This window comes from Triticum dicoccoides, chromosome 4B, assembly GCF_002162155.2.
Source record: "Triticum dicoccoides isolate Atlit2015 ecotype Zavitan chromosome 4B, WEW_v2.0, whole genome shotgun sequence".
Classification (NCBI taxonomy): domain Eukaryota; kingdom Viridiplantae; phylum Streptophyta; class Magnoliopsida; order Poales; family Poaceae; genus Triticum; species Triticum dicoccoides.
Genome location: NC_041387.1, coordinates 20,173,887 through 20,197,907, shown reverse-complemented (window position 1 = coordinate 20,197,907; position 24,021 = coordinate 20,173,887). Strand labels below are relative to the sequence as shown.

Here is a 24,021-nt window from a genome sequence, read left to right as displayed (position 1 = left end):
CTTAATTTTTTTGCGAGCTATGGAATTGCTCTAGTGCTTCACTTATATCTTTTTGAGCATGGTGGTGCTGTTTATTTTGAAGAAATTTGCTCTCATGCTTCACTTAGATTTATTTTAGAGTTCGTAGAATTTTTAAGAAATCCTCTCTTGTTTCACTTAAATAATTTTGAGAGTGAAAACTTTAAAGAAACTTGTGCTCTCGTTCTTCACTTATATTTGTTTGAGAGCTTATGAATCGTTATGCCAATATGCTTTAAAAGAAATTTGTCCCAAAGTGGTAAAACAAATATACCCTACTTCTAACCCTAACAACTATCCATCCATCCATATATCTATCCAAAGCATTACTAAAAAAACCTAGTTTAATCCATCTGTCTATCCATCTATCTATCCAACCATTAAAAAAAACTAATTTCATCCACCCATTATGCAATGCAGGAGGGAGGGAGGGAGGGATGGAGGTTGAGGGTCCGAGGGAGATGGTGGGAGGGAGGGAGGGAGAGGGAGGAGGGACATGGTCGGAGGGAGGGAGGGAGGGAGGGATGGAGGAGGAAGGACGGTCGGAGGGAGGGAAGGAGACATACCGGGGGGCGAAGGAGGCAGCAGCGGGCGACAAACGCGGCAGTAGCGACGGGCGGCAGCGCCGACAGCGATGGGGATGCAGATGGAGATGGAGAGTGGAGAGGGAGAGTGAGGGCCGCGCGTGGGTGAGATAAGATAGACTTAGCAGTAGCATGGGTCTAGAATATGCGCTACTACTAAAGAGAATAGCAGTAGCGCTGCCGTGCAGGCCGGCGCTACTGCTAAATGGGGCCCACCCGTTGGCCCGTGCACACGTAGCAATAGCGGCGCGGCAAATAAGCGCTATTGGTAACGGTTTAGTACTAGCGTGTTAGCGCAAACTACAGCGTAGCTAGCCGACGATCAAGCGAAGCAGAAGAAAAGAACTAATTTGCAGCCAGTGCAAGCTAGTAAGACACGAGTGAAGAGCGCACACACACACACACTCACTTTGAAAAATACTCACGTACTACTTCTAAGTGAGGCTGGTTGTAGTGGTAATACTACTAAACTTTTGATTGCTTCTTCTCCTGCTTACAACCGATGGGGAGCAGCTCCTTTTATAGGACCCGGATGGCACTTACGGTGCTACTACTATGAACATGCATAGCACATTCCTATCTACTACTAGGAAACTTCCTGCTGCTATTCAGCTCAGCCTTTTTACTAGCTAAAGCCTAACACTATTTCTCCACCTCAGCCTTTCTACTAGCTAAAGCCTAATACTCTTTCTCCGCCTCAGCCTTTTGGACCGGAGAAAGCCTAGCATACAACACCCTGTAGACATGGTTGATCAACATAGCGCGGGTTTACGACCAACGCTACCACTACTGGTAGCCGCTATTAGTTGCGATGGGAACGCTTAGCAGTAGCGCATGTTATCAAGGCCGCGCTACTGATACTTCGTAACCTGTAGCGCTTGTTTTCAGCACGCGCTACTACTAGTTAGCAGTAGCGCGCCGTAGTAACCAGCGCTATGGATAAGCATCTACCTATAAGATTTTCCCTAGTAGTGATAAGGCTTGAACTCCTTCCATTGTACTCTAAAGATAGATAATCTACCAGGCACATGCGCTAGGTGGCGGTACAAAGCCTCCCGTCATGTGAATCGTGGCCTCGATGTGGTCACCCTATTCCATCCCCAGTTGAAAATAGTTTCACACAATGAAAATTTAAGGCCTTGACACATGGTCATATATTTGGTGATTCGAGAAAAATATAATGACTTATAGTACCTTATAGTACCTCATCAGGAGTTTGATCTGCACGAACTACAGAATGAATTCAGTAACATGATTACAGGAGGCGCCTCTGTTCAGTGCCTGGGATTTAATCCAGTCTGGGATGAACAGGCGCATTCCAGGTACCACCCAGTTGCCTTCAGGACGAGCAAGGGATTTACCTTGTCTAACCAAGCTGTGGGTTTTATTATGTGCTTCTTTTACTTACTTGGCTCATGCAATTGAACATACAATTCTTCTACTCAAGGTGACAGACACCTATACAAAGATAACAATAAACCAACACAACATGGATACTTACACTTTTGTGAAACAATCTTCTTCTATCTCTAAAATCTTCCTCCCCTATTACCCTTTTCATTCTTCAACCACATTCCATACTTACACCACCATCAGAATTTACCGTCGTCTCTATCAAAAATTTTAGTAGTCTGTCGAACAATAAGATTTCAGTAGCCTGTCGAACAATTCCTCTAGAATCTCTACCAACAATTTCAGTAGAATCTCTACCAACAATTTCAGTACAAAAATCAGTTTTGACACATAAATCATGGAGGGGAATTGAAGGGGGAGGCATAACTTACCAAGAAGACGTCGTCGCCGCCGCCGTATTCCTCATCGAGCACGCAAGGGGGAGCTTGCTGTCGTGGGGCTCGTTGGCTACGTCTCCTGTCGTCTCCTGCCGGTGGTGGCCCGGATCCGGCGCGTTCCGCCTCGCAACCACCATATATCAGCCGGAGCAGAGCACAATGGTCACTAGGGAGGGGGGAAGCTAGGGGAGGCAAGCGAGCGGGAGCTGCGCGAGCAGGACGGAGCAGCGGAGGAGAAAGTTGCGGCGTCGAGGAACATGGGAGCTGTGGCGGTGGTGGAGCATGGCAGCTGCGGCGGTGGTCCGCGGCTTCTGTTGGAGGAGGTCGGAGCTCCGGCGAGGCCCGGGGAATCTATGGCGACGCACGCGGAAACTGCGGGGGGATTCGAGCAGGGGGGCTCCGGCGGGGGAGACGAGCGGGGAGGAGTGCGTCGTTTGCAAAATTGTCACGGTGACATGCTTTTTCGGACGGAAGGAGTATTGATTTTGTATTGTATATGTTAATATTTTTCTCTGTAAATTCTATGAAAGTTTATAAAGTTTGACTTTATACAACGCCATAACATTTTGTACATAAAGCGACCAAGCAAAATGAAGGAGCAATAATAAATGTTTTAGTTTGTGGTATCATTTTGTACACAAAAGCAATCCCAAGCAAAATGAAACGTGGAAAAAGAGAGTGATCCCACACGCCTATTCCATCGCATCACCACACGTTTCACGAACTAGACAAGCTGCCCGCGCCGCATCACCACCTTCCATTTCCCCATCTAGGGTTGCGTGAGCCCCGCCACCACCGGCCATGTCCGACCCGGCCTCCGCCCAGGGGCCCGACGCCGAGATGCGCGACGCCGCCGCGGCAGCCGGCGACGAGGACGACGCGGAGGAGGAAGAGGAGGAGGACGATGAGTTGGAAGAGGAGGAGGAGGAGGAGGAGGAGGAGCTGCCACCTGCCGAGGAGCCGCCGTCGCCGGCGGCCCCAGAACCGGTCTCGGCCTTTCCGGGGAACCCGAACCAGCTGACGCTGCTGTTCCAGGGCGAGGTCTACGTCTTCGAGTCCGTCACCCCTGACAAGGTCTCCTCCCCCCTCGCTCTGTGTTCATTCATGTTACATGGAAGCGAAAATCTCACGCGACCGAGCTAGCAAATTGATGCGTTTGACACTCATGCGCGGGGATTGAATACTTAATTTGATGTTGAGAATTTTCGGTTTAATCATTCTAGCAAGGCGTGTTACTGTATAATTGATCAGGGTTAGTGCAGCTGTTCTGTGCATATCTCACCGCTTGCTTACGGTGACGAGTTCAGTTACATCGGCCGAAACAAATGGCTCAGATTGGTAGTATGATGCTATTTGTTTTGGTGGTTAGAACTTGAAAATATTTTCCTTGGTCATGTGGGATTTGAATAGCCACAGAATTATCAACTTCAATGATGCCTATAGGAAACTAGGCTAGTTTTTATGAATTGAACAGTACATAACCTCAGTAGCTCACAATAATGGGTTACTTCCGTACTGTACCACTGGCAGAAGCATTAGTCCTTGCCACTTTTGGCAGTTTGCTATCAACTCATAGGGTTTCTTGCCATAACTAGCTGTAAGCCAAGTAGATGATGGCTTGTAATGACACTTTTTAGTTGTTTTTTAAGAGGGATTTGTAATTATTAGTTGGTATGGCCATACTTGATACTCCCTCCGTTCCTAAATGTAAGCCTCTGTAGAGATTTCACTATGGACCACATACGGATGTATGTAGATGCATTTTAGAGTGTAGATTCACTCATTTTGTTTCGTATATAGTCCATAGTGGAATCTCTACAAAGACTTATATTTAGGAACGGAGGGAGTATTACCTATATCCAGGTATATAGAAAAATCTGTTGTTATATCCAGATTTTAATTTGGTGCTCCTTCGTGCTGTTCTGTTTTATCTAAGTTGAAGTCCTTTTTCCAGGTTCAAGCTGTCCTGTTACTGTTAGGAACTGGTGAAATTCCACCGGGTTTATCTGCCATGGTTTTACCCAGTCAACGTGAAAATAGGGTACGTGGAAATTACTCGGCTGCATATATGTTAATCAACAATGTTTGTCCCTTTATGATGTAATGTTAGCATTCTTGTGCAGGGTTATGAGGATTTACTTCAGAGGACAGACATTCCTGCAAAAAGGGTTGCTTCACTCATCAGGTTCCGCGAAAAACGCAAGGGGAGAAATTTTGATAAGCAAATACGCTATGCTGTACGCAAAGAAGTGGCACACAGGTTTGTACCTAGCCTGCCAGATTTGTCAGTTGTCTATTGTACCACCAAGTATTATCAGTAAAGCTGTGAATGAACCATGCACCATGGCATCGGTATTTAGTTTATTTTGGATCAGTCATAATCCTTATCATTATATCTATCGAGGAACTAATTCATTAGTTACTGCATTAGTCAGACCCATATCATTGTTGTGCCTACTGCTTAATCAGACCCATATCATTGTTGTGCCTACTGCTTAATCAGACCCATATCATTGTTGTGCCTACTGCTTAATCAGACCCATGCCATTCATGCTTCGAAACCAGGTGACCTTGCAAGAAGTGATTCTAAGATGACCAGTTCTGTAATAGGTCCTTATGTACTGTATGTATTCGGTCTTCTAAATTTTGACATAACCCTCCTTTCCTTGGAAAGCACAGACGGATTTTTTGATACCTTGACAAAGGGAATATATTAAAAAAATGCTGGATACCCGAGTTTAAAAAAGATCGCATACAAAATTAGTTTCCAGAGTAAAAATTTTCCTTCAGAAAAGGTAGGAAGCAGGGTTTTGTGTTATCTTTCTTTTGCTTGCTGAAGGAGTCTAGTAAGCCGTCATCTGTTCTCCGGGCCTTTATTTTTTTACAGTTATTTTGTGCTCCTTTGTGTGGATATATATTCACAAGTATCCACCTTACCATTCTTGAAAAAAACAAGACACTGTAAATGATGTACACAGATATGTTAAAGTTTACATCCATTTTGACAGTTAAGTATGAAAAATGCTGTAGTTTCGAAGCATTATATTTGTAATTGGAGGAGATATTGTGGCCCACAATGTTTCCTTAGGCTTTAGTTCATTTGAACATGTTGTCTTATCCATCTTAGTTTGTCCTAAATCTTCAACCAAGGGAACCACACAATTTGTTCTATCTTGTATTTGCTTGGTCAAAATTTGATCCAACAAATATTCACAAGGAAGAAAAGCTGAGACCTTGGTTGGCATGATGGTTGCCATATGCCACTGTCTGATAGCATACTGCATGTTTGTTGAGGAATATAGAGGTCTGTGATCATCAGGGTAGATGCTGCAAGCAAGGCATGGCTGGCTAGAGGCTAGGTTGGGGAATATAGTGGTTCCTATGAGGTACAAAAGGGGAAGATAGATCCTATACATCAGACGTCAAGCCATGGTTCCAACTTCAAGTAGCAATTAGTTGTAAGGAACATCGCATGTCTTAAGAATTTGATGCTCATATTTCTAACTAATCTCTCAGGATGCAGCGTCGGAAGGGGCAATTTGTTGGAAGAGCGAATTTGGAGGGGGAGTCCCCTTCTCCAGGCTGTGATCCTGTCTCCCAGGGCTCAGGCCAAGATTTCCTGTCTCGAGAATCAAAGTTGTCTTATCTTTGATCACTTGATCCACTTTTTCTGTCGTTATGTTATTGAACGGGAAAGGGATGACCCCTTTTCCCCGTATCATACTTGTTACAGGTGTCAGAATTGTGGCACTAGTGAAAAGATGACACCGGCAATGCGTCGTGGTCCAGCTGGTCCAAGGACTTTGTGCAATGCTTGTGGACTGATGTGGGCCAACAAGGTACAATCTCATCCTTAACATGCTAGACTGTTATTTTTTCTTCCTTTCTGATAGATACAGTATGATGCATGTTTTTTTTTCTTCTTTCTTAATGTCCTAAACAACCCCTTTATATGCCTTTCATGCTTTAGCAAACACAGTAATATTTCAATGGAGGTGGAGTTGCATTGTGTGGTTGCAAATTGAAATAACCATGTCTTAACAACGTCATCTTAACACCATGCTTGCTGTGATGGTGTCACAGGGCACATGTTAATGCGACTTTGTTCTGTCATCTTGTCCCAGTGTTGTGGACTTGCAGCAATGGTGCATGCTTGTTAGCAACTTGGTGGATAAGGATCCATTGAATATTTCAACCGAGTCATGAAGACATGGTTAATTCAACTATGCTGCCTGTTGAAGTTGTCACATATTTAGTTTTCAGTTTCTCCCTTGTTACTTCCTGTAGTCATGGAGGTATGTGATATGCCGATACACTTGCTTCAGTAGAAAAGCTCCGAGGTTTCTATGGCTGCGAGACGTCAGAACCATAAATAAGCTTGCAGAAAGGAAATAAACTGTTACATATGAAAAGAAATGGACCCTATCTTTTTCATCGTTTTAGCAGTGTTAGACAAGTTACTCATGTGCTGCTATTGTCTCTACTTAAGAGCGGAAAGAATCATAGAAATAGGTGGTGGTGATTCTCCGTGCAATGACCTGTCTTCAGTTTCAAGATTTAATTATCTTTTTCTGACTTCATCATACTTGCGCTTGTTGGTTCTGCCATTTTGGACTTGCAGCTATTTATTTCTGTATATTGGATTTTATGCAGGGCACCCTGAGAAGTTGCTCCAAGGCAAAAGTTGAAGCTCCTATGCTTGCAATTGAGCAGGTTCGTTTCTTCATCATCACTATTGATCATCCATTGGGTGATCGCTGCTTTTTATGCATACCTAACGAACCCTGAATCTTCCATGCCCCTCTTAGTGCAACACTGCTGTCGCCCAGTGTCAGACCGGAACCGATGTCAAAGCACTGCCAGCTCCAAACAACTACGACGTCGCTCCAAGCAACGGCGAAGCGTGAGCACGCCCCGTTGCTTCCTTTTCAAGTGATTCAGGCAATCGATTAACTCTGACTCTCTCTCTCGTCTTTTGCAGCATGGATAACAGTGTGACTGCAAACGCAACTGCTGCTGCGATGGAAGGAGCGCCGAAAGCGCAGTCAGAATAATTTACATCAGCATTTGATCATCGAACCCAAAAGACCCCGAATTCATCTTGTGTAGCCAAAATTCACGAAACACAGGATCCGCTAATCAGGAATACTGATTGTCATCAAGTGTACATCAAAATACTGATTGCCAGCGCCAGATATGTACGTAATTAACATAAGAGCGTCTGATCGAATCGACACGATGTTGGCATTCGAGGTGTTACATTCGGCTGCCCTTTGCGAGCAGCGCATTTGCATAATCACATTGATCGATCGTTTTACGATCTTGGTCTTTCGTGGGACTCCCGGGTTGCTTTTTCTGATTCTGAAGGGAAGTTAGTTTGTTCGCTTGTTCGCCGAGCCTTTCTCTTTTTTTGCCTCCTTTGTGCCCCTCCCAAAATAGACTTATGCAGTTGTGTGTACTCTTGTCTGACTAACAACTGCCCTAGCACATCAGCCTATCATTTGTCTGCCCTTTGCGATAGCGATACGGTGAATCGTGTCGTCAGGTGTATTTGTTCCCTGTATTTGCATATGTATATATGCCATCTGGATACATGATGAGAAATCAGTGTGAAAACAAGTGCAGCTCCGTCAACTCCATAATTGTAGTGTTTGTGTCATTTTCAAAAGTCAAACCATTTAGAGATTGACAAGGCTTATTGAGAAAAATATCCCAACAATAAATAATAACAAATAAATACATAAATACAATATGCAAGTATATCTTCTGATGTATATAATGGTATTTATTTTGTATATATCATAGATGTACATTTTTTTTTTTGCAAACTTGATCAAAGTTGATGAATCGTGGTTTTAGAAAATAATCCACACACACTACATTATAAAATGGGAAAATCACAAGACGTGGCATTAAATTGTTGTGATTATTCAATTTCTTTTGGTCAAACTTAAGGCATGGCGGCTCGGTCTTCCAAAGGTGCTCATAGGGGTAAGACTAGCCACAATGGGTAGTAACATGCCCATGTTACTAATCTAAGTTACTACCTCTATAGTGGGGAGTAACATATGTGTGGTAACATGCAACACTTCATTTATTATGCTATAGACTCATCTTGCCTTGATATGTGTGATGTTACTCATACTAGTAGTAACTAGCTATGTTACCACATGCCTCTTTTTCTTCATTTATTGCTTGCCATTTTATCTAGATATGTGTGATGTTACTACCTATGTTACTCCCACTGTGGATAGTCTAAGATTTGTGTGCACGCGTACATGGCGATGATGCCTGCGCCTGTGTGTGTTGTACTATGTAAAAAGAAACTGATGTCAGACTTTTAGACATGGAAAATTGAATATTTTTTATGACAAATTATGTTGTCACGAGGATGACATTCTTTTAGCGAGCATGACAATTGCTGGCAAAAAAAATGAACACGGAAAGGATTCGTCACAATTGTTAAAGAAATTGCCATACTCATGATAATATAATTTTTCATAATAAGTGATTTGCCGTGCCTAAAAATCTGACGTTATTTAAAGGAAAATTATTATTCAATTTTTTTGAGAGAGACTATGCAATTTCCTTCTCAGACCGGGTCTCGGCTCGGCCTAGCGACGACAGACAGCCCACTCGCGGGCGGACGCGTCCATCTGTCTCTCCCTCTCTCTCGGCTCATGCGCCACGGGATGCAGAAGCAGCCTCCCTCCACCTCCTCGCCGCCGGCGATGTCGGTCCCGCCCTCCGGCCACCGCCAGGTACCCACCCCCTCCCCTCTCGCCCTCCTCCGCCCATTCCCTCCCCGACCTAAACAGTTTGCCCGCAGGTGTCGCTGAGGGGGTCCAGCGCCAGGGAGATCACCCGCGACGCGCTGCTGCAGAAGGTCTCCGAGGAGCGCCAGCTCCGTAGCCACCTCCGCCGCGCCGCCGCCGCCGCCCTCACCATCCAGGTACCCGCCGTCGCCGCACCCGCCCCCCCCTCCTCAGCCGCCCACACCTGTTGCGTGCCACTATACCCGACCACCATCCACCAGCCCACCCCCGCGCCCAATTAATCTATCTGGAATCCCGAATTCTGATCGCTGCTCATGACCATGGGCTGTTTGCTCAATTTATTTTGCTATACTTTGGTGGATCTGGCTGCGCCTCGTCTGTCTGGCACAAACAATTGACCTGAAGAATTTGGGGACACCGATTTGATTGGCCTGGCCTGAATCACATAGGGAGATTTCTGGAATGCTGTTTTAATTGTGGTTCTGGGCTTCTGGCTAGCGGTTTGTGAATCCTGAGTACTAATAAAAAATTTAGATGCACATTGAACTAGTAACAAACAATCTTGACCTGGGCACAAGTAGGTTTTAGTGTTGCTGGTGCCGAATCTAGGAGTTGGGTTCAGGTTTCCGCACCAGCGTCCTAACAAAGAAACTTGAGATCAGTGGGGTTTTCTACTTTGAAGTAGGAATGAACTCCACACTCCAGAAGCTGTGCAGAAATCCTAAGACCGTAGTTTCAATCACGCCGCAACCTACCCCCATGTTGGATGAACTATTGAAGCGTAACGACTCGCTGATTTTTGGTTCTTGCATCGCCCTAAAGAGTTTGCTAGACTTGACTCACTGTGATTCTCAAAATGTTTGATCGTGAGATCCTGCTGAACTACTCAGAAACTAATGACAGGTTTCAAGGAAGAGCACTAGCAATTCACAAGGTCTTAATAAATCTCAAATGACGATTTAAAAAGAAGGATTCATGATTTCATTGTTCATCCTATTTGTTTATTCGCGGGTATCAGAGTAAATGACATAATTATTATACATAAGACAGAAGCTTCAATGGTTCTACTGTGAACGATGAGCATGTGCTTAGCTTGAGCATATCGATAATGCTCATACGGCTAGCAGAATGTGATGTTCGTGACTAACACGAGGCAAAGACCAGTGATAATGTCAAACATTGATATTGTTAGCCTTTTCATTTTTGTGGCCGACCTTTTTGGCTGACACTGACAGAGGATGAAGTTGTTGGTACAACTATTCTGGAGAGGGCTAAATAACAACAGATGGATGAGAGATCTACAGCTTTATAGTAGACACGGGGAAGAGGAAGTTCTTGAGAGCTACGTGGGGGCAATAGAATTGAACGACATGGCTATGTATCTGCTAACTTCCCTTTATGGGCAACTGAATCGGTACTTGTGGTGTTGACACCTTCTGATTTTTTGTTTAATGTCCCTCTATACAGACATCGCTGGAAGGTATTTGATGTTAAACACCTTCTGAATTTTCTAGTAAGTTGATGGATATGGAGGCCCTAACAAACTGGAATATTTAATAAATATAACGAAGCATGCCTTTGGTGATCTGTCAGTAGATTATTTTATCGTTTATCCTTATAATCATATCCTGAAGCACCTATAAATTTGTAAATTTCTTCATGTGTTTTTCTGCCAACCATGAAGAAAAAACATAATATAAAATTCCCAATGTAGTCAAAATAGATGCGACATCCCTGTCAAAGTGTTCATGTAGAGCTACATAGGTGTTGTGCTTTGCTTCAATGATTTTGTGTTGTATACTCATATAATGGATTTCCCTGTTACTGTTTTACTTCTGCCAGCGAATATGGAGAAGATACCATCTTATCAGAAAGGTTACAGAACAACTTCATGAAGAGTGGGAAGTATTAGTAAACCAGCCTGACATCAACCTGACAAATCAATGGATATCGAGCAAGATGCTTAGGCCATTTCTTTTCTTCATTACTCAACCATCAAGCTGGTACAATTGGCAACAGACCAAGACTGTGAAGTCTATCTCAAGATGCTTCAAAATCATCTTGAATAGCATAAACTCAATGGGTATGCCTTTTTATTAATCAAACTTCTGCTTTCAGTGATTCTGGTATGTGTGGTAAGCTTGAGCATTTTAGGAACATATTCCTCTTTGAGTCTTTTCCTTTTCTAATTTTGAGGATAATATAAATATAATATATAGAATTTTCGATCCCTGTATGGGGATGTCCTAGTTTACAATAAATTAATTTTAAACTTAAGAGAAATAAACTACTCCCTATGTTTCTATATGCGAGGCGTATTTTGACCTACCCAAATTCATGCTTTGACCAATAATTTAATTAATAACATGTGGGCTATGTTTCACAAAATTGATGCCATTGTATTCATATTCAAAATTAGTCATGATTGTTATTTGGTACTCCGCCAAGGCGACCCTTTGTCGCTGATGCTCTTTGTGATTTTCATTGACGTCCTGAACACTTTGATTCAGCGGGTAGTCAAAGACGGGTTCCTGCAGTGCCTCACCAACCATCATATTGCCTTGAGCGTTTCCCTCTTTGCCAATGACATTGTCATCTTCTGTCACCTAGACAATCAGGATCATGGCACGATACATGAGCTGCTTCGTTTATTTCTCGATGTGCTCCACTGCACCGACCCAATGCCAGCCTGCGGCAATGAGGCCATCGGTGACGGCCTGTCCTGCCCCATAACCAATTTCCCCATCCCATATCTAGGGCTGCCGCTGTCAGTTCGGCAAATTCCATCATCCACTCTCCAAGCGCTGGTTGATCGGATCGCAGGGAAGTTCACTACCTGGCGGGCAGGATGTCGAAAAGGGGTAAAGCTTGTGCTGGTCTGACACGTTCCTAGTACCATGCCAGTGCACATCCTCCTGGCCATGGTACTAAATCCGTCGATTTTCAAGAAGATTGACTTTTTCCAACTTGAATTCCTCTGGTATGATCAGTGGGAAACTGGTTGTCGAGTGGAGGCCAATGTTTCTCAACTGACAGCTGGTCTGCTGGCTGTTGGCGCTTGGCTGATTACTGATAGAAGCTCGCCAGCATGCATATTTGAAGATAAAACAAAATTATTACATGTTTAGTGCAGAATGTGATGATATCAGCATCATGTCAAAGTGCAATATGGTAAATTAGGCTGAGCATAAAAAAATTGAACTTGACTAGATTCAGGCTTGCTGCAAAAACACACACAAATTGGGCACACACCTTTAGAAGATGCACTTTCCTTTTCAACTGACATGTATCTTTTCTATGTAGATCGAAGCAAAAACTTCTGTTCCTTTGCTGTGGGTTTTCCAGAAGAGAGGTCTATTTGGCTTTATCAGGCAAAGAAGCTGATTTCGCTGTGCTCTTGCATTCTTGCCAGGTGTGATCATTGTTGTTGTAAGGATGTAAACATGGTTGAAATTAGTACTCTTACTATGCGGTTGGCCATCTCATTAACTGATTGCAAAACATGGAAAAACTTAACAAGTGAGAATACTAGAGCTGCTGATGCCTCTGTGGAGACTTTGATTGAATTTATTGGCACAAGACAGAGTGGTACATATAGGTGTGTGAGGAGATATATAAAATGTTTTGGTCCCCATGTTACCCCAGGGAAGATAGATTCTGCGATTGCACCAGATGAGCAGCTCCTGGTTACTGCTAGTGCAGTCACTCTTGCATTGCGCCCTTTCAACTCTACAAGAGCAGACATGGGTGTTGATCTAACTGGTGCTGCAAAGGAATACTTCACACTTATACTCACAATTCCGTATATTTGCAAACGTCTGCCGCCTCTTCTTTTACCTGCTCTAAAACACATATCTGTACTGCAACCGTCTCTCAGCATTTTACTGGTAAGGGTCTTCAAATTTTGATATGGACATAGGCATTTGGTATGCTGTTGCATTAATTTTCTATAGAAGCTTTTGCTCTCCAAGGAGTCAGACATTGAACTAATAAATTCCTGTGTTTCTGACATGATAATGAGTTGCTCTATCCGTGTAGTATTCCTCAATTGTTGCAGCTTGAAACCTGTATGTTATAGTTGATCCGCTAATATTTTTGAAGTGGTAATTGTTTTATTCTTACTTTTTAGTTATATATACTCTGTTAGTGGTCTATGTACTGCTGTATAATTCTTTATGACACTAGCTATTAAATTTTAATTTATCATTCCAGCGGTTAATGTTAAGTTAACCAGTTGCAAATTCGTGAAAGATATTATTCCATTACCATGTTCTAACCATCTGCAAGTTCTTAGGCCTAGTATTTCTATATAGTGACAACTCATCACTGTGGCATCTTGATTAAAAAAGTTGATTCCATTGTAAGTGCAGAATTGTAGTGTCCTGACACGTTCATCCTTCTAGGGATACCAAAAAGTTTATAATTTAGTTGGTGTGATTTTTTTAAATATTGGAATTTAAATGTCGAACTGATCAAGCCATGGCAGGTGGTAGCAGACCTCGAAGGATAGAATATTTGAAGAAATAAGTAAACTGGAGCAGTCAGAGGTTTCTAGTGTTGATAACAGTACCATTCCCTACTGTGGTTGGGCTCTTGGAAATCTTATAACTCTAGCCACGGAGCATGATGATTTATCCAATTTGGGTTGCTTCATTCAAGGGCTAGATTGTTGCCTATATGTTGATGCTATTAACCGTATTTCCCAAAACTTACTGAAATGTTTTGAAGAAAGCAAGGGAATGCTTCATTGCATTGATGATAGGGCCGCCAATAATACATCAATTACCGAAGAAGCTGACACCAGTGATAGCTGCCGCACGAGAACATTGTTTATGGACCTTCTAAAGCCAATTTACCAGCAGTGGCACCTTAGAAAGCTATTGATATTGGCAAAGGAGGATGTTCCGCGCGAGAGGGAAACCAACCATGACCTAGATCAAAGGCAGGTCAAATGTCGGAGCCTAAAGTTAACGGATATTATATGCTTTTACTATTACATGCTCAGAATTTTCTCTTCCCTGAACCCATCTATTGGTCCATTGCCTATTCTCAACATGCTCTCATTCACCCCGGGATTTCTTGTTGATTTGTGGGGAACGTTAGAAATATCAATTTTTGGGCAAACTGGCCACAAATCACAGGAACCTGAGCATGAAAAACAATTGGCTGGAAGTAGTTCAGGTGAGCAAATATCCTCCACAAAGCAAAGACGGAATGCCAAGGATACACCAAAAAAGTGGGCAAATGTGTTCCATAAGATTACAGGAAAATCAAATGATGCAGATGACACCAATTTGAGTGACAGTTTGACTTCTGAGAATTCTAATGACGATGCATTAATTTTGTGGGATATCGAGACTATGAGGCAAGGATCTGAAGGTATCGGGAAGGATGTAAATCACATGTTGCATCTGTTCTGTGCAATATATGGACATCTATTACTTGTGCTAGATGATATTGAGTTTTATGAGAAACAGGTAATATTGCCTCATCCACACACCATCTTTCTGTCTATTTCTCTCCACCAATGTATTGATGATGTGCTTTCCCTTCTCTGTTTCCACAGATTCCTTTTACTCTAGAGCAACAACGGAAGATTGCATCAGCACTCAATACGTTTGTGTATAACTCTTTCCTTCAGAATAGTGGAAGTGGCAACAAGCCTCTTATTGACGTGACTGTGAGATGTCTTAATCTACTCTATGAAAGGGACAGCAGACACAGGTTCTGTCCCAGTTCTCTGTGGTTGTCACCCGCCAGAACTGGCAGAATTCCAATTGCAGCTGCTGCCAGAGCCCATGAGGCAGCCTTTGCTAGTTTAGTCGGAACTACTTCAGGAATTCCTACCCGCAGCTCTGTACTTACCACAGTACCACATGTATATCCGTTTGAGGAGAGGTATTTAACTGTCTAGGTTTATTCATTGGCCCTATTATTCTTGTATTGCAGTACATAACTGAATGCAATGCTGCACATGGCTGAACCTAAAAACAAAGTACTTCTTCTGTAAACCAATATAAGACCTTTTAGACAACTACTTCAGTGATCTAAAAGGTCTTATATTAGTCTACAGAGGGAGTATATCTTAGTGTATTTTATGGGATTGCTCGATGAGTGGCTACATCAAATTTATTTTTACACGCAGGGCATATTTTTTAATATTGTAGCAATTTTATCCGATACTAATTATTCTTAACATCATTTGATGTATTTTACTCAGAGTGCAGATGTTTAGAGAATTTATTGAGTTAGACAAAGCATCAAGAAGAGCTAACGGTGAAGTCTCTGGGCCAGGTCCAGGATCCATCGAGATAGTCATTCGTCGAGGTCATATCGTTGAAGATGGATATAGGCAGTTGAATTGTCTTAGATCTAAGCTGAAATCTTGCATTCATGTGTCGTTTGTCAGTGAATGTGGCCTCCCTGAAGCTGGTTTGGACTATGGTGGTCTATCAAAGGAGTTCTTAACTGATCTGTCCAAGGCTGCCTTCAGTCCAGAGTACGCCTTCTGGGAAATTACAAGCCCTTTAATCTTTTGTTTCTCCAATGCAGAAGCTTTGATATTATCTTTTTTCTTCTTCTTTGAACAGATATGGACTGTTTACACAAACATCAACATCTGATAGTAGCATAATTCCAAGCAGTTCCGCTAAGCTTTTGGACAATGGCATTGATATGATTGAATTTCTTGGTCGAGTTGTCGGCAAAGCACTCTATGAGGGGATCCTCTTGGACTACTGTTTTTCACAAGTATTTGTGCAAAAACTTCTAGGGCGCTATAGTTTTTTGGATGAATTATCAACACTTGATTCTGAACTTTACAGAAGTCTAATGCAACTCAAGGTATTCTAGTATTTAATATGGTTCCTTTAAAACGCTGATCAAGTTAAATGTTGTGAGCTTTATGGGTATTTCAAAAAGTAATTCTTAGCATGCTCTTCCAATCTTGAAATGTCTAACCATTTAGTATGTTCAAGATAGGTAGTTACTGGAACCTCTAGCAGTCAATACCAGAGATTTGGAAGCTATTTTAGGAATAGAAACCGCTCCATGGTCGATCCTGCTTCTCAACAAGTGTGGCAACAGCTCGAGAACCCCCAACATAATTTTGGATTCAAATTTGCTAACCGTTCAAACTGGACAAAGTTAAATTTTGATTTTTGAATCGGAGTGGTCTGGGATTCTCAGGGACACCAAATATAATGAACATTTTTCGTCTGTTTGCTGAACCCTGGTCAATACCATGCATTTATTACAATTCAATGATTCATCATATAACTTTGGCAAATATTTCCTCGTCTATTAAACCTCAGCAAAGTTTGTTGTGGTTTTTTGGATTAATAATTATGTATTAACTCGTACGACAACGGTAGATCTCCCTATAGATGTAGACTAAATATGGCATTCAGTGAGGTATCTTTCTGAGTAAAATCTGATGGACACATTTTGACAACAACTCTATACTGGGTTTTTCATCAAACAGCACTATGACGGGGACGTCGAAGAACTTTGTTTGGATTTTACTCTGACTGAAGAGTTAGGCGGGAAAAGAATCGTGCATGAACTGAGACCGGGTGGCAAAAATATCTCTGTTACAAATGAAAATAGATTGCACTATGTTCATGCGATGGCAGACTACAAGCTTAACCGCCAGGTTTGTTACTTCACTCATATTTGTAATGATTTAAAAGCTTTTATTCTGTATCAGTAAGCAATCTTCTGATAAAATCGTAAACCCTGCAGATACTTCCGTTTTCAAATGCATTTTACAGAGGACTCAGTGATCTCATCTCACCATCTTGGCTGAGCTTGTTTAATGCAAATGAATTTAACCAGGTAACCCTCTCATTCTTTGTTGATACTACTGAACCTGAATTGCCGTTTATGGTTGATCCTCGAAGCGGATTTAGAATTCCTTAAACTGGAATGGTAGAGATAAATTCTGAGATTATAAACTTGAATGCAAATATCAACATTTAAGATCAAAATTATTGAGTTTGCTATATTATGTTACAATTTTATAAATCAAAATTATTGATTTAAATAGCAGAAATCAAAATAGTACTTTAAGTTGAATCTGAGAATACTAATTTTGGGCCAAGGCCCAAACTATCAGTAATGTAGTGATAATGATAAGCCCCGAAAGTAGTAATATGGTTGACATGTAGGGAAAATTTGAATATATATATACACCCCTTGGCCCTTGCTAAGATAGTAGTATAGTACACTTATGCACTTCAAAAATTGAATATTTATAGTATAGAAACATGTTACTCCCTCCGTTCCGAATTACTTGTCGCAGAAATGGATGTATCTAGATGTATTTTAGTTCTAGATACATCCATATCCGAGACAAGTAATTCCGAACGGAGGGAGTAGATGGTTAGAGTATGTGTAATTGCCAACCTTTGCACAAAAATATGATCAGATGTGAACTTTACAAGGAAAAACAGCTATAAGTCTACTTCCTTTTTTGTAGAGCTCTTAATTGCATGTGCACAAATTCTCGGTTCTTAAAATCTATTTGCAAGCTTCTATTTCTGCTATCTGCTATAGCAATTGCAGTTTAGTAGTTTGCATTTTTACGCCCCTGTTTACAGTGCTAATGTATGATTGCCACATACACAGTTACTTTCAGGTGGATCTCAGGATTTTGATGTTGATGATCTGCGGAACAACACCAAGTACACTGGTGGCTATACCGAGTCAAGTCGAACTGTTAAACTCTTTTGGGAGGTATGTGAAGTTGTCTCATTTTGGCCATTTAACTCGATGCATCACAGACCTTGGGTGTCCAAGCTTATATCTAGGTACAATCGTACAAACTCCATTGGACCAGTAGATGGCACAGACTTTAGTATTGAGAGGGTGGTTCCGACGTAAATAACTTGCCAGTATATGAGTTGATTAGTAATGAAGTTTCTGACCACATGACACTAGTCCCCAATCGCTTATCGAACTGCCAAACATAAAATACAAGAAATAGTAGGCATGCGTTTACAGGAGATATATTTCTCTTATGTATATAGCTTGATAGCTACGAGAATACTCTTTTCTTTTGACCGGCCAGCTTTTCATACTGCTGAAAACTTTGGTTGGTACCCTATGCCATTGCTGTCATGCTACATGTCCAGGCTATTAGCTCGCGGAGCTCGTGGGCTCTTTTCTTTTGTGCTAAAAAGATGGTAACTGTGTTGAATATATGATGGGCATGCTTTGCTGCCCCCGTTGGCATGCACTACACACAACCATCTGGTATAGCCAAATACTCCCTCCGTTCCTAAATGTAAGTCTTTTTAGAGATTTCACTACAAACTATATACGGATGTATATAGACATGTTTTAGAGTGTAGATTCACTCAATTTGCTCCGTATGTAGTCCATAGTGGGTTCTCTAAAAAGACTTATATTTAGGAACGGAGGGAGTAGTATCTGTTTTGCTGAGCAACTGCAATGCAAATATAATATCTTACCGTGCTGAATTGAAACGGGCCGTAACAGCGTGTGAAGCACTGGAACATGCAGGTTATCAAAGGGTTTAAGCCGACAGAACGCTGCCTGCTACTGAAGTTTGTGACGAGCTGCTCGCGAGCCCCGTTGCTCGGATTCAAGTACTTGCAGCCTGGTTTCACAATTCACAAGGTTGGATCAAGCAGGCCGAGAAAAGCCTTTTGTTTCTCCCTCCCAGCAGCTTGGTTGGTATATTCAAAAGTTGCATGTGTCCTTGTTGTTGTTTACCTAGGTTCCATGCGATGTGACACTTTGGGCTTCAATCGGAGGGCAAGACGTGGACCGCCTCCCATCTGCTTCGACATGCTACAATACGCTCAAGGTACAACCCGCCGTACGGTACCCCTGTCTCGTCTTTGCGCCCGGATGCTTTCGAAATATGCCAAAGTCGAGATTGATTATTCGGCATCCTAACCTGTCCGAACAGCTCCACATTGGGCGTTATTGACCACCACGGCATGTAATTCTCCTTTGTTTCTTTGGAAAATCGCTGCAGCTTCCGACGTACAAGCGGTCGAGCACGCTGAGGAGCAAGCTGCTGTACGCGATCAGCTCAAACACCGGGTTTGAACTGTCGTAGGCGGTGGAGGTACGTTTGCCGTGCGTGCTCTGCTGCTGTGAATAGATTGGAGAGAGGTGCAGCGAAATTGTATCAGAAACCTGAACATCTTGCCGTAAATGTATTGTTGTGCTTGATCACTGATTTGTTTTGGGTGGAGTGGATTGTCATGAGCCGATGTTCGACCCCTTTTTTGTCTACCTTTGTGGCTGATTTTTAACTACAGATATATTGTATATAAAATAAGCAGAGCGCAACACGGTATGAAAATTGTCGGAGACTTCCGGTTGAAGGATTATTTGAAAAGAAAGATTGTTTACTCCGTCTGATCCGAATTAAATGGCGCAGCCTCTAGCAGTTCATGCCCCTTGTGTGTTATCTTTGAAAATCTTTTGTTTCTTGACGCCTTTGTTCAACATTTTTATTGATAATAATGCCACACGGATAATAACTAAATAAAATCAGCAAAAGCCTAGTTTTCAGTGCCGCTATATTACATTACGGACCACATTCACATCACACAAAGCACGGAAACACAGTAGTAGTACCTAGTAGTAGTTCAAAGCAAACAAAACAGCAGGAGAGACGATCCGGTAGTAGAGATCACAAGCAAGAAAAGCTCTGAAGTAAACAGACAGACATGCACAAGACGGCCGGTGCGGTGTCAGTCATGGCATGAGCGCCATTGGAGCGACGAGGAAGGAAGGACTGATGGAGCAGCTAGCTAGGAGATGAGCTGCAGCCCCTGGAGGAGCAGCGCGTCGGCGAGCACCTTGTTGGCGGCGTCGGTGGGGTGGAAGCCGTCCCAGAAGACGTAGCCGGTGGCGTTGGCGCACGTCCCCGGCGCCCCCTGGTGGCACAGCACCGACGTCTCGATCGTCCCCGTCCCGCAGCACGCGCGCCGAGACTCGAAGAACCCTGCAGTGCAGTGCATCCATCAAATCACTTCATCAGTAAGTTCATCAACCGTTGACACATCAACCAGGCGTACGTCGGACGGATCACGTACCGGCGCTCATGGGGTCGGCGACGAGGTTGAGCAGCGGGTTGTAGATGTCGAAGACGACGAGCTTGAGGTCCGAGTGCCGCTTCTTGGCCGCGTCCGACGCCGCCTGCAGCTTGGCGTTGAAGGTGAGGGAGTCGTTGTTGAGCCGCTCCACGCAGCCGCCCCCGCCGCCGCCGCCGAAGAGGGTGACGGACGCCGGCAGGCACCCCATGGGCGGCAGCGACGTCACCCCGATCCGCCGCGCTCCCAGCCCGTACAGCCTCTGCATGCATGCAACCGTTTTAGTTCATGGATGCCATTCATTCAGTCACTCGTCACACTCCATAGTAGTACCAGTACAGTACGTAGTACGTACGAAGTGACCAGCTCTTGCCTGTTTGTTTCTTTCTACCCCAGGTGTACGCGGTTCTATATCGAAATTGCTTCACGGATGACAGTCTACGCACGACTTGAGAACGATACCTTCTCTCCTACTTGCTCCGTTCCTAAATATAAGTCTTCCTAAATATAAGCCTTTCTAGATATAAATTTTTCTATATATTTCTACAAGTGACTACATGGAAAACAAAATGAGTGAATCTACGCTTTAAAATAATATGTTTAAATACATTCGTATGTTGTAGTCCATTTAAAATGTCTAAAAGGATTTATATTTAGAAAGCGGAGGGAGTACATGGCCGTTGCATGCATGCACTGGCGAGTGTGCCTCATTACTGTTATGATCTAGCAGCCAGCGACCAACCGTGTCAGCGTCTTCATGCAGGCAGGAACAAGGCCGGTCCGCCATGCATGTGACGCGGTAAGCTGTTGAAAACTATAGCTAGTAATGGCGGGCATTGACCGTGGGTGCGAGAACGGTCGCCATTGCAGGGTCAGGGCATCTCCAGCCGTTGGCCAGGGGGCGTCTAAAAGCGCCACCTGGGGGTGAGCCGGCGAAAAAAAAGGCCCTGGGGCGAGTCGTCGCCCAGCCGTCGACCCCCAGAGCCGCTAACAGGCGAGTGCAAAAAAAATTAGGGAGGGCCCGTTCGGCGAAGATATGACGAAGAACAGTTAAATTACGTCCGAACATGGCGAATTTCGGCCAAATTCGCCCATTTTCATTGCATTATTAAAACCTAAGCTAATTTAAAAAAGAAATGCGCTGAAGTCGTCGGCGCCGTCGCTGCCATCGTCGTCGTCGGCCTTCTCCTCCTTGACGTGGACGCCCCGGCTGGACCCGACGTCGCCATGGTGGACTGGCGGCGGCGCGTCGTCGTCGTCGCTGTCGCACAGGACGACGACTCCGCCTTCGTCGCGGCCGCGTCGTCGCTCCGCGAAGCGGCGCAGTTCGGCGCGCTGGCGCTCCTTCGCCTTCTCCCGGCGCGCCTTCTCCATCGCAATGGAGTCCTGGCGCGCCCATTCCAGGACCGCGTCGTCGTCGACGAGTTCCGCCGTCGCCAGCGCCAGGCCTGGCTCCGTCTTCACTGGCGCCAGCCCCGGTTCCGTCTTCACTGGCACCATTCCCGGCTCCGTCTTCGGCTTGACGAAGCGCGGAGGAACCGAGGACGAAGCGCGCCGGCCGCCCTCGTGGATGACGATGCCGACGCTGCGATTGCGCCGACCGAGCGGTGACTCCGACGCAGGCTCGGCCTTGACGGCGAGCAGGGCCGGGGTTCCGGAGGAGTGTGAGGAGGATCGGGAGGATCGGGAGGAGGAAGAGGAGGAGGCTGACCCGAACCGCCTTGGCGCCCATGCCCCGGCGCGCCGGTGCGTCGCCGGGGGGTATGCCAACGGTGGGTCGTTGCCGCCCTCGAGGTGCGTGAGCACGCCCCACCAGAGGTGGCGCCCCTCGCTGTTTTGCCGCCCGGCGACCACAGGCGCGCCGTTGGTGGACGCGAGGCGCTGCTGCTGTCGGCGCTCGAAGTACGCCGCCCAGGCGGCGTGGTTGTCGGCGGCGTACTGGGGGAGGGACCGTTCGGCGTCGGTGAGGGACGCGCGGACGACGTCAACCTCGTCGGCGAAGTACTCCGGCTTCGCCGCGGCGTCGGGCAAAGGGGGAATGGGCACCCCCCCGGCGCTGAGCCTCCATCCCGACGGCCCGGCGCGCATGTCCGGCGGCGCCGAGATGTTCGCCTGGAACAGAAGCCAGGACTCCTGGAGGCGAAGCGAACGGCGGCCGAAGCCGTTGGCCGCCGCCTCGTCCCCTGGGAAGCGTTCGGCCATGGCGTCGGCGACGGTGCGCGGGAGAGGCAGGGAGAGGGAGGGCTGGACGGCGGCGAGGGGGGCGGGGGCGGGGCTGGTGTGCACAGGAAGCGGAGTGGAGGCCACCGGCTTTTATAGCCGGGGCCGCGCCGTGTGTACGCGTGCGAGGGAGGGGAGGCGTCGGCGCCGCCCCGTGACGCGCCGCCCGTGAAGGAATCAATGGCAAGGCTGACCGGCGGCAGCCTTGCCATTGATTCCCGCGGAACCCGAGGCCGTTGGGGGAAGACGAGGCGCCTGGGTCGCTGACGCGGCTGGCCCGCGGCTTCTTCGCGCCAAAACAACTCGCCCCGGCGCCCCCGGGCGCCCCCCAGCACGCCGGGTTCGGGCTGGGTCCGCCGGCGCTGTTTTCGGCCCAAGCCGGCGATTTTCGGCGTCCTGGGGGCGCGACTGGGCCGTTTTTTCGGCGCCGGCGCGAGAAAATCGCCTGGGGAGGCCTTCTTGGGGGCGCGGCTGGAGATGCCCTCATATGCGTGGTAGTAAAGGAGGCATGCAGATGCAGGGAAATGTTGCAGGTTTTGCCTTGGCATGGATGTGAATCCATGGACATATGTATCCATCCATGGTGCAGATGCATTTACCTTACCAGGATTGGTGAGGGAGAAGAGATCATGCAACAGGGACCGATGCCGCGCGCTGTGTTTTCGCACATGGGTGCACCAGGGTATGATCAGGAGGATAAGGGCAACGGGAAAATTACCGCCTGTGCGTGCGTGGTGGTTGAGGCCGCCTAAATTTGTGATGGGTGAAATATGTCTGTACCGTGCCCATGAGGTAGGGCTAGTGTTGCACCCTGCTCGTCAGAAACCACCAACCCATGTTGGTTGAGCAGCGGAGTTACTGAGGCCATTCAATCCCTCCCTGCGGTCCTATCCATAGCACTGTGGCCTTCAATCCATTTACACACTCTACTATACTGCTACTGCAGGTTATTCAATTGCCTGTCTGCTCCAGATTCAAGTTTCACCATAACTCCATCTCACTCTACACTCTAGTGCAAGCAACTATCACCACCTTTTAACTAGATTGGCTAATTTGAACTATGCATGCAGTAACCTCAGCATGCACCAGCACGTACTATATATATATGGTGCACTAGTACTTTGTTAAGAGGAAAGTCTATATTGCTTTGCAAAATGATCTGAAATCCAAAATTAATTTACCCCCTAATTAATTACACCCCCGTTTCCTAAATATTTGTCTTTCTAGATATTTCAAATGGACTACAACATTCGGAGTACGAGCTCAGTCCTCAGCATGCACCAGCACTACAATATTTTAGAGTGTAGATTCATCCATTTTGCTTTGTATGTAGTCACTTATTGAAATCTCTAAAAGGACAAATATATTTGGGAACGAGGGAGTAGCTAGGAAGTAACTTCATTTTATCTAGAACTAGAACAGTCGGACAACTTGGTGCCAGCAACTGAGAGATATGGTTAAATTGACCATGCATTTTCGATTCATCTAGTACCATTAATTCTACCAAGAGCAAGACTCATCATGAACATCACTTTTTTTTTTTTTTTGCGGCGGGGGG

At 45.0% G+C, this 24,021-nt stretch overlaps 3 protein-coding genes across 5 annotated transcripts in view; 2 read left to right on the top strand and 1 right to left on the bottom strand.

Moving 5' to 3' along the window:
• Positions 1 to 3,142: 3,142 nt before the first annotated feature.
• LOC119294660 (GATA transcription factor 18-like) lies at positions 3,143 to 7,723 on the top strand. 2 transcript variants are annotated; one of them, XM_037572891.1, is made up of 8 exons: positions 3,143 to 3,466; positions 4,347 to 4,433; positions 4,516 to 4,652; positions 5,909 to 6,031; positions 6,126 to 6,231; positions 7,046 to 7,105; positions 7,201 to 7,295; positions 7,374 to 7,723. In XM_037572891.1, the coding sequence occupies exons 1-8, from the start codon at positions 3,194 to 3,196 to the stop codon at positions 7,444 to 7,446; spliced, it is 954 nt and encodes a 317-aa protein (XP_037428788.1). In that variant the 5' UTR covers positions 3,143 to 3,193; the 3' UTR covers positions 7,447 to 7,723. The 2 variants fall into 2 exon arrangements, with proteins under 2 accessions (XP_037428788.1, XP_037428789.1); XM_037572892.1 differs by having other exon boundaries at positions 3,145 to 3,466; positions 5,909 to 6,028.
• A 1,296-nt stretch (positions 7,724 to 9,019) lies between these two features.
• On the top strand, positions 9,020 to 19,556 carry LOC119294658 (E3 ubiquitin-protein ligase UPL7-like). 2 transcript variants are annotated; one of them, XM_037572889.1, is made up of 15 exons: positions 9,020 to 9,153; positions 9,222 to 9,344; positions 11,011 to 11,251; positions 12,472 to 13,055; positions 13,665 to 14,645; positions 14,735 to 15,066; positions 15,463 to 15,495; positions 15,578 to 15,667; positions 15,759 to 16,011; positions 16,652 to 16,822; positions 16,912 to 17,004; positions 17,797 to 17,904; positions 18,694 to 18,810; positions 18,911 to 19,000; positions 19,175 to 19,556. In XM_037572889.1, exons 1-15 carry the CDS (start codon positions 9,073 to 9,075, stop codon positions 19,256 to 19,258), a joined length of 3,381 nt encoding a protein of 1,126 aa, XP_037428786.1. In that variant the 5' UTR covers positions 9,020 to 9,072; the 3' UTR covers positions 19,259 to 19,556. The 2 variants fall into 2 exon arrangements, with proteins under 2 accessions (XP_037428786.1, XP_037428785.1); XM_037572888.1 differs by having other exon boundaries at positions 15,389 to 15,667.
• A 71-nt stretch (positions 19,557 to 19,627) lies between these two features.
• Positions 19,628 to 24,021, bottom strand: part of LOC119294659 (GDSL esterase/lipase At5g03810-like) — a 5,749-nt gene continuing 1,355 nt past the window's right edge. Inside the window, exons 4-5 of the mRNA XM_037572890.1 lie at positions 20,247 to 20,505; positions 19,628 to 20,155 (exon numbers count right to left, since the gene is read on the bottom strand). Of these exons, the coding sequence (XP_037428787.1) occupies positions 19,962 to 20,155; positions 20,247 to 20,505 (453 nt within the window). The 3' untranslated portion in view covers positions 19,628 to 19,961. The remainder of the gene's footprint in view (positions 20,156 to 20,246; positions 20,506 to 24,021) is intronic.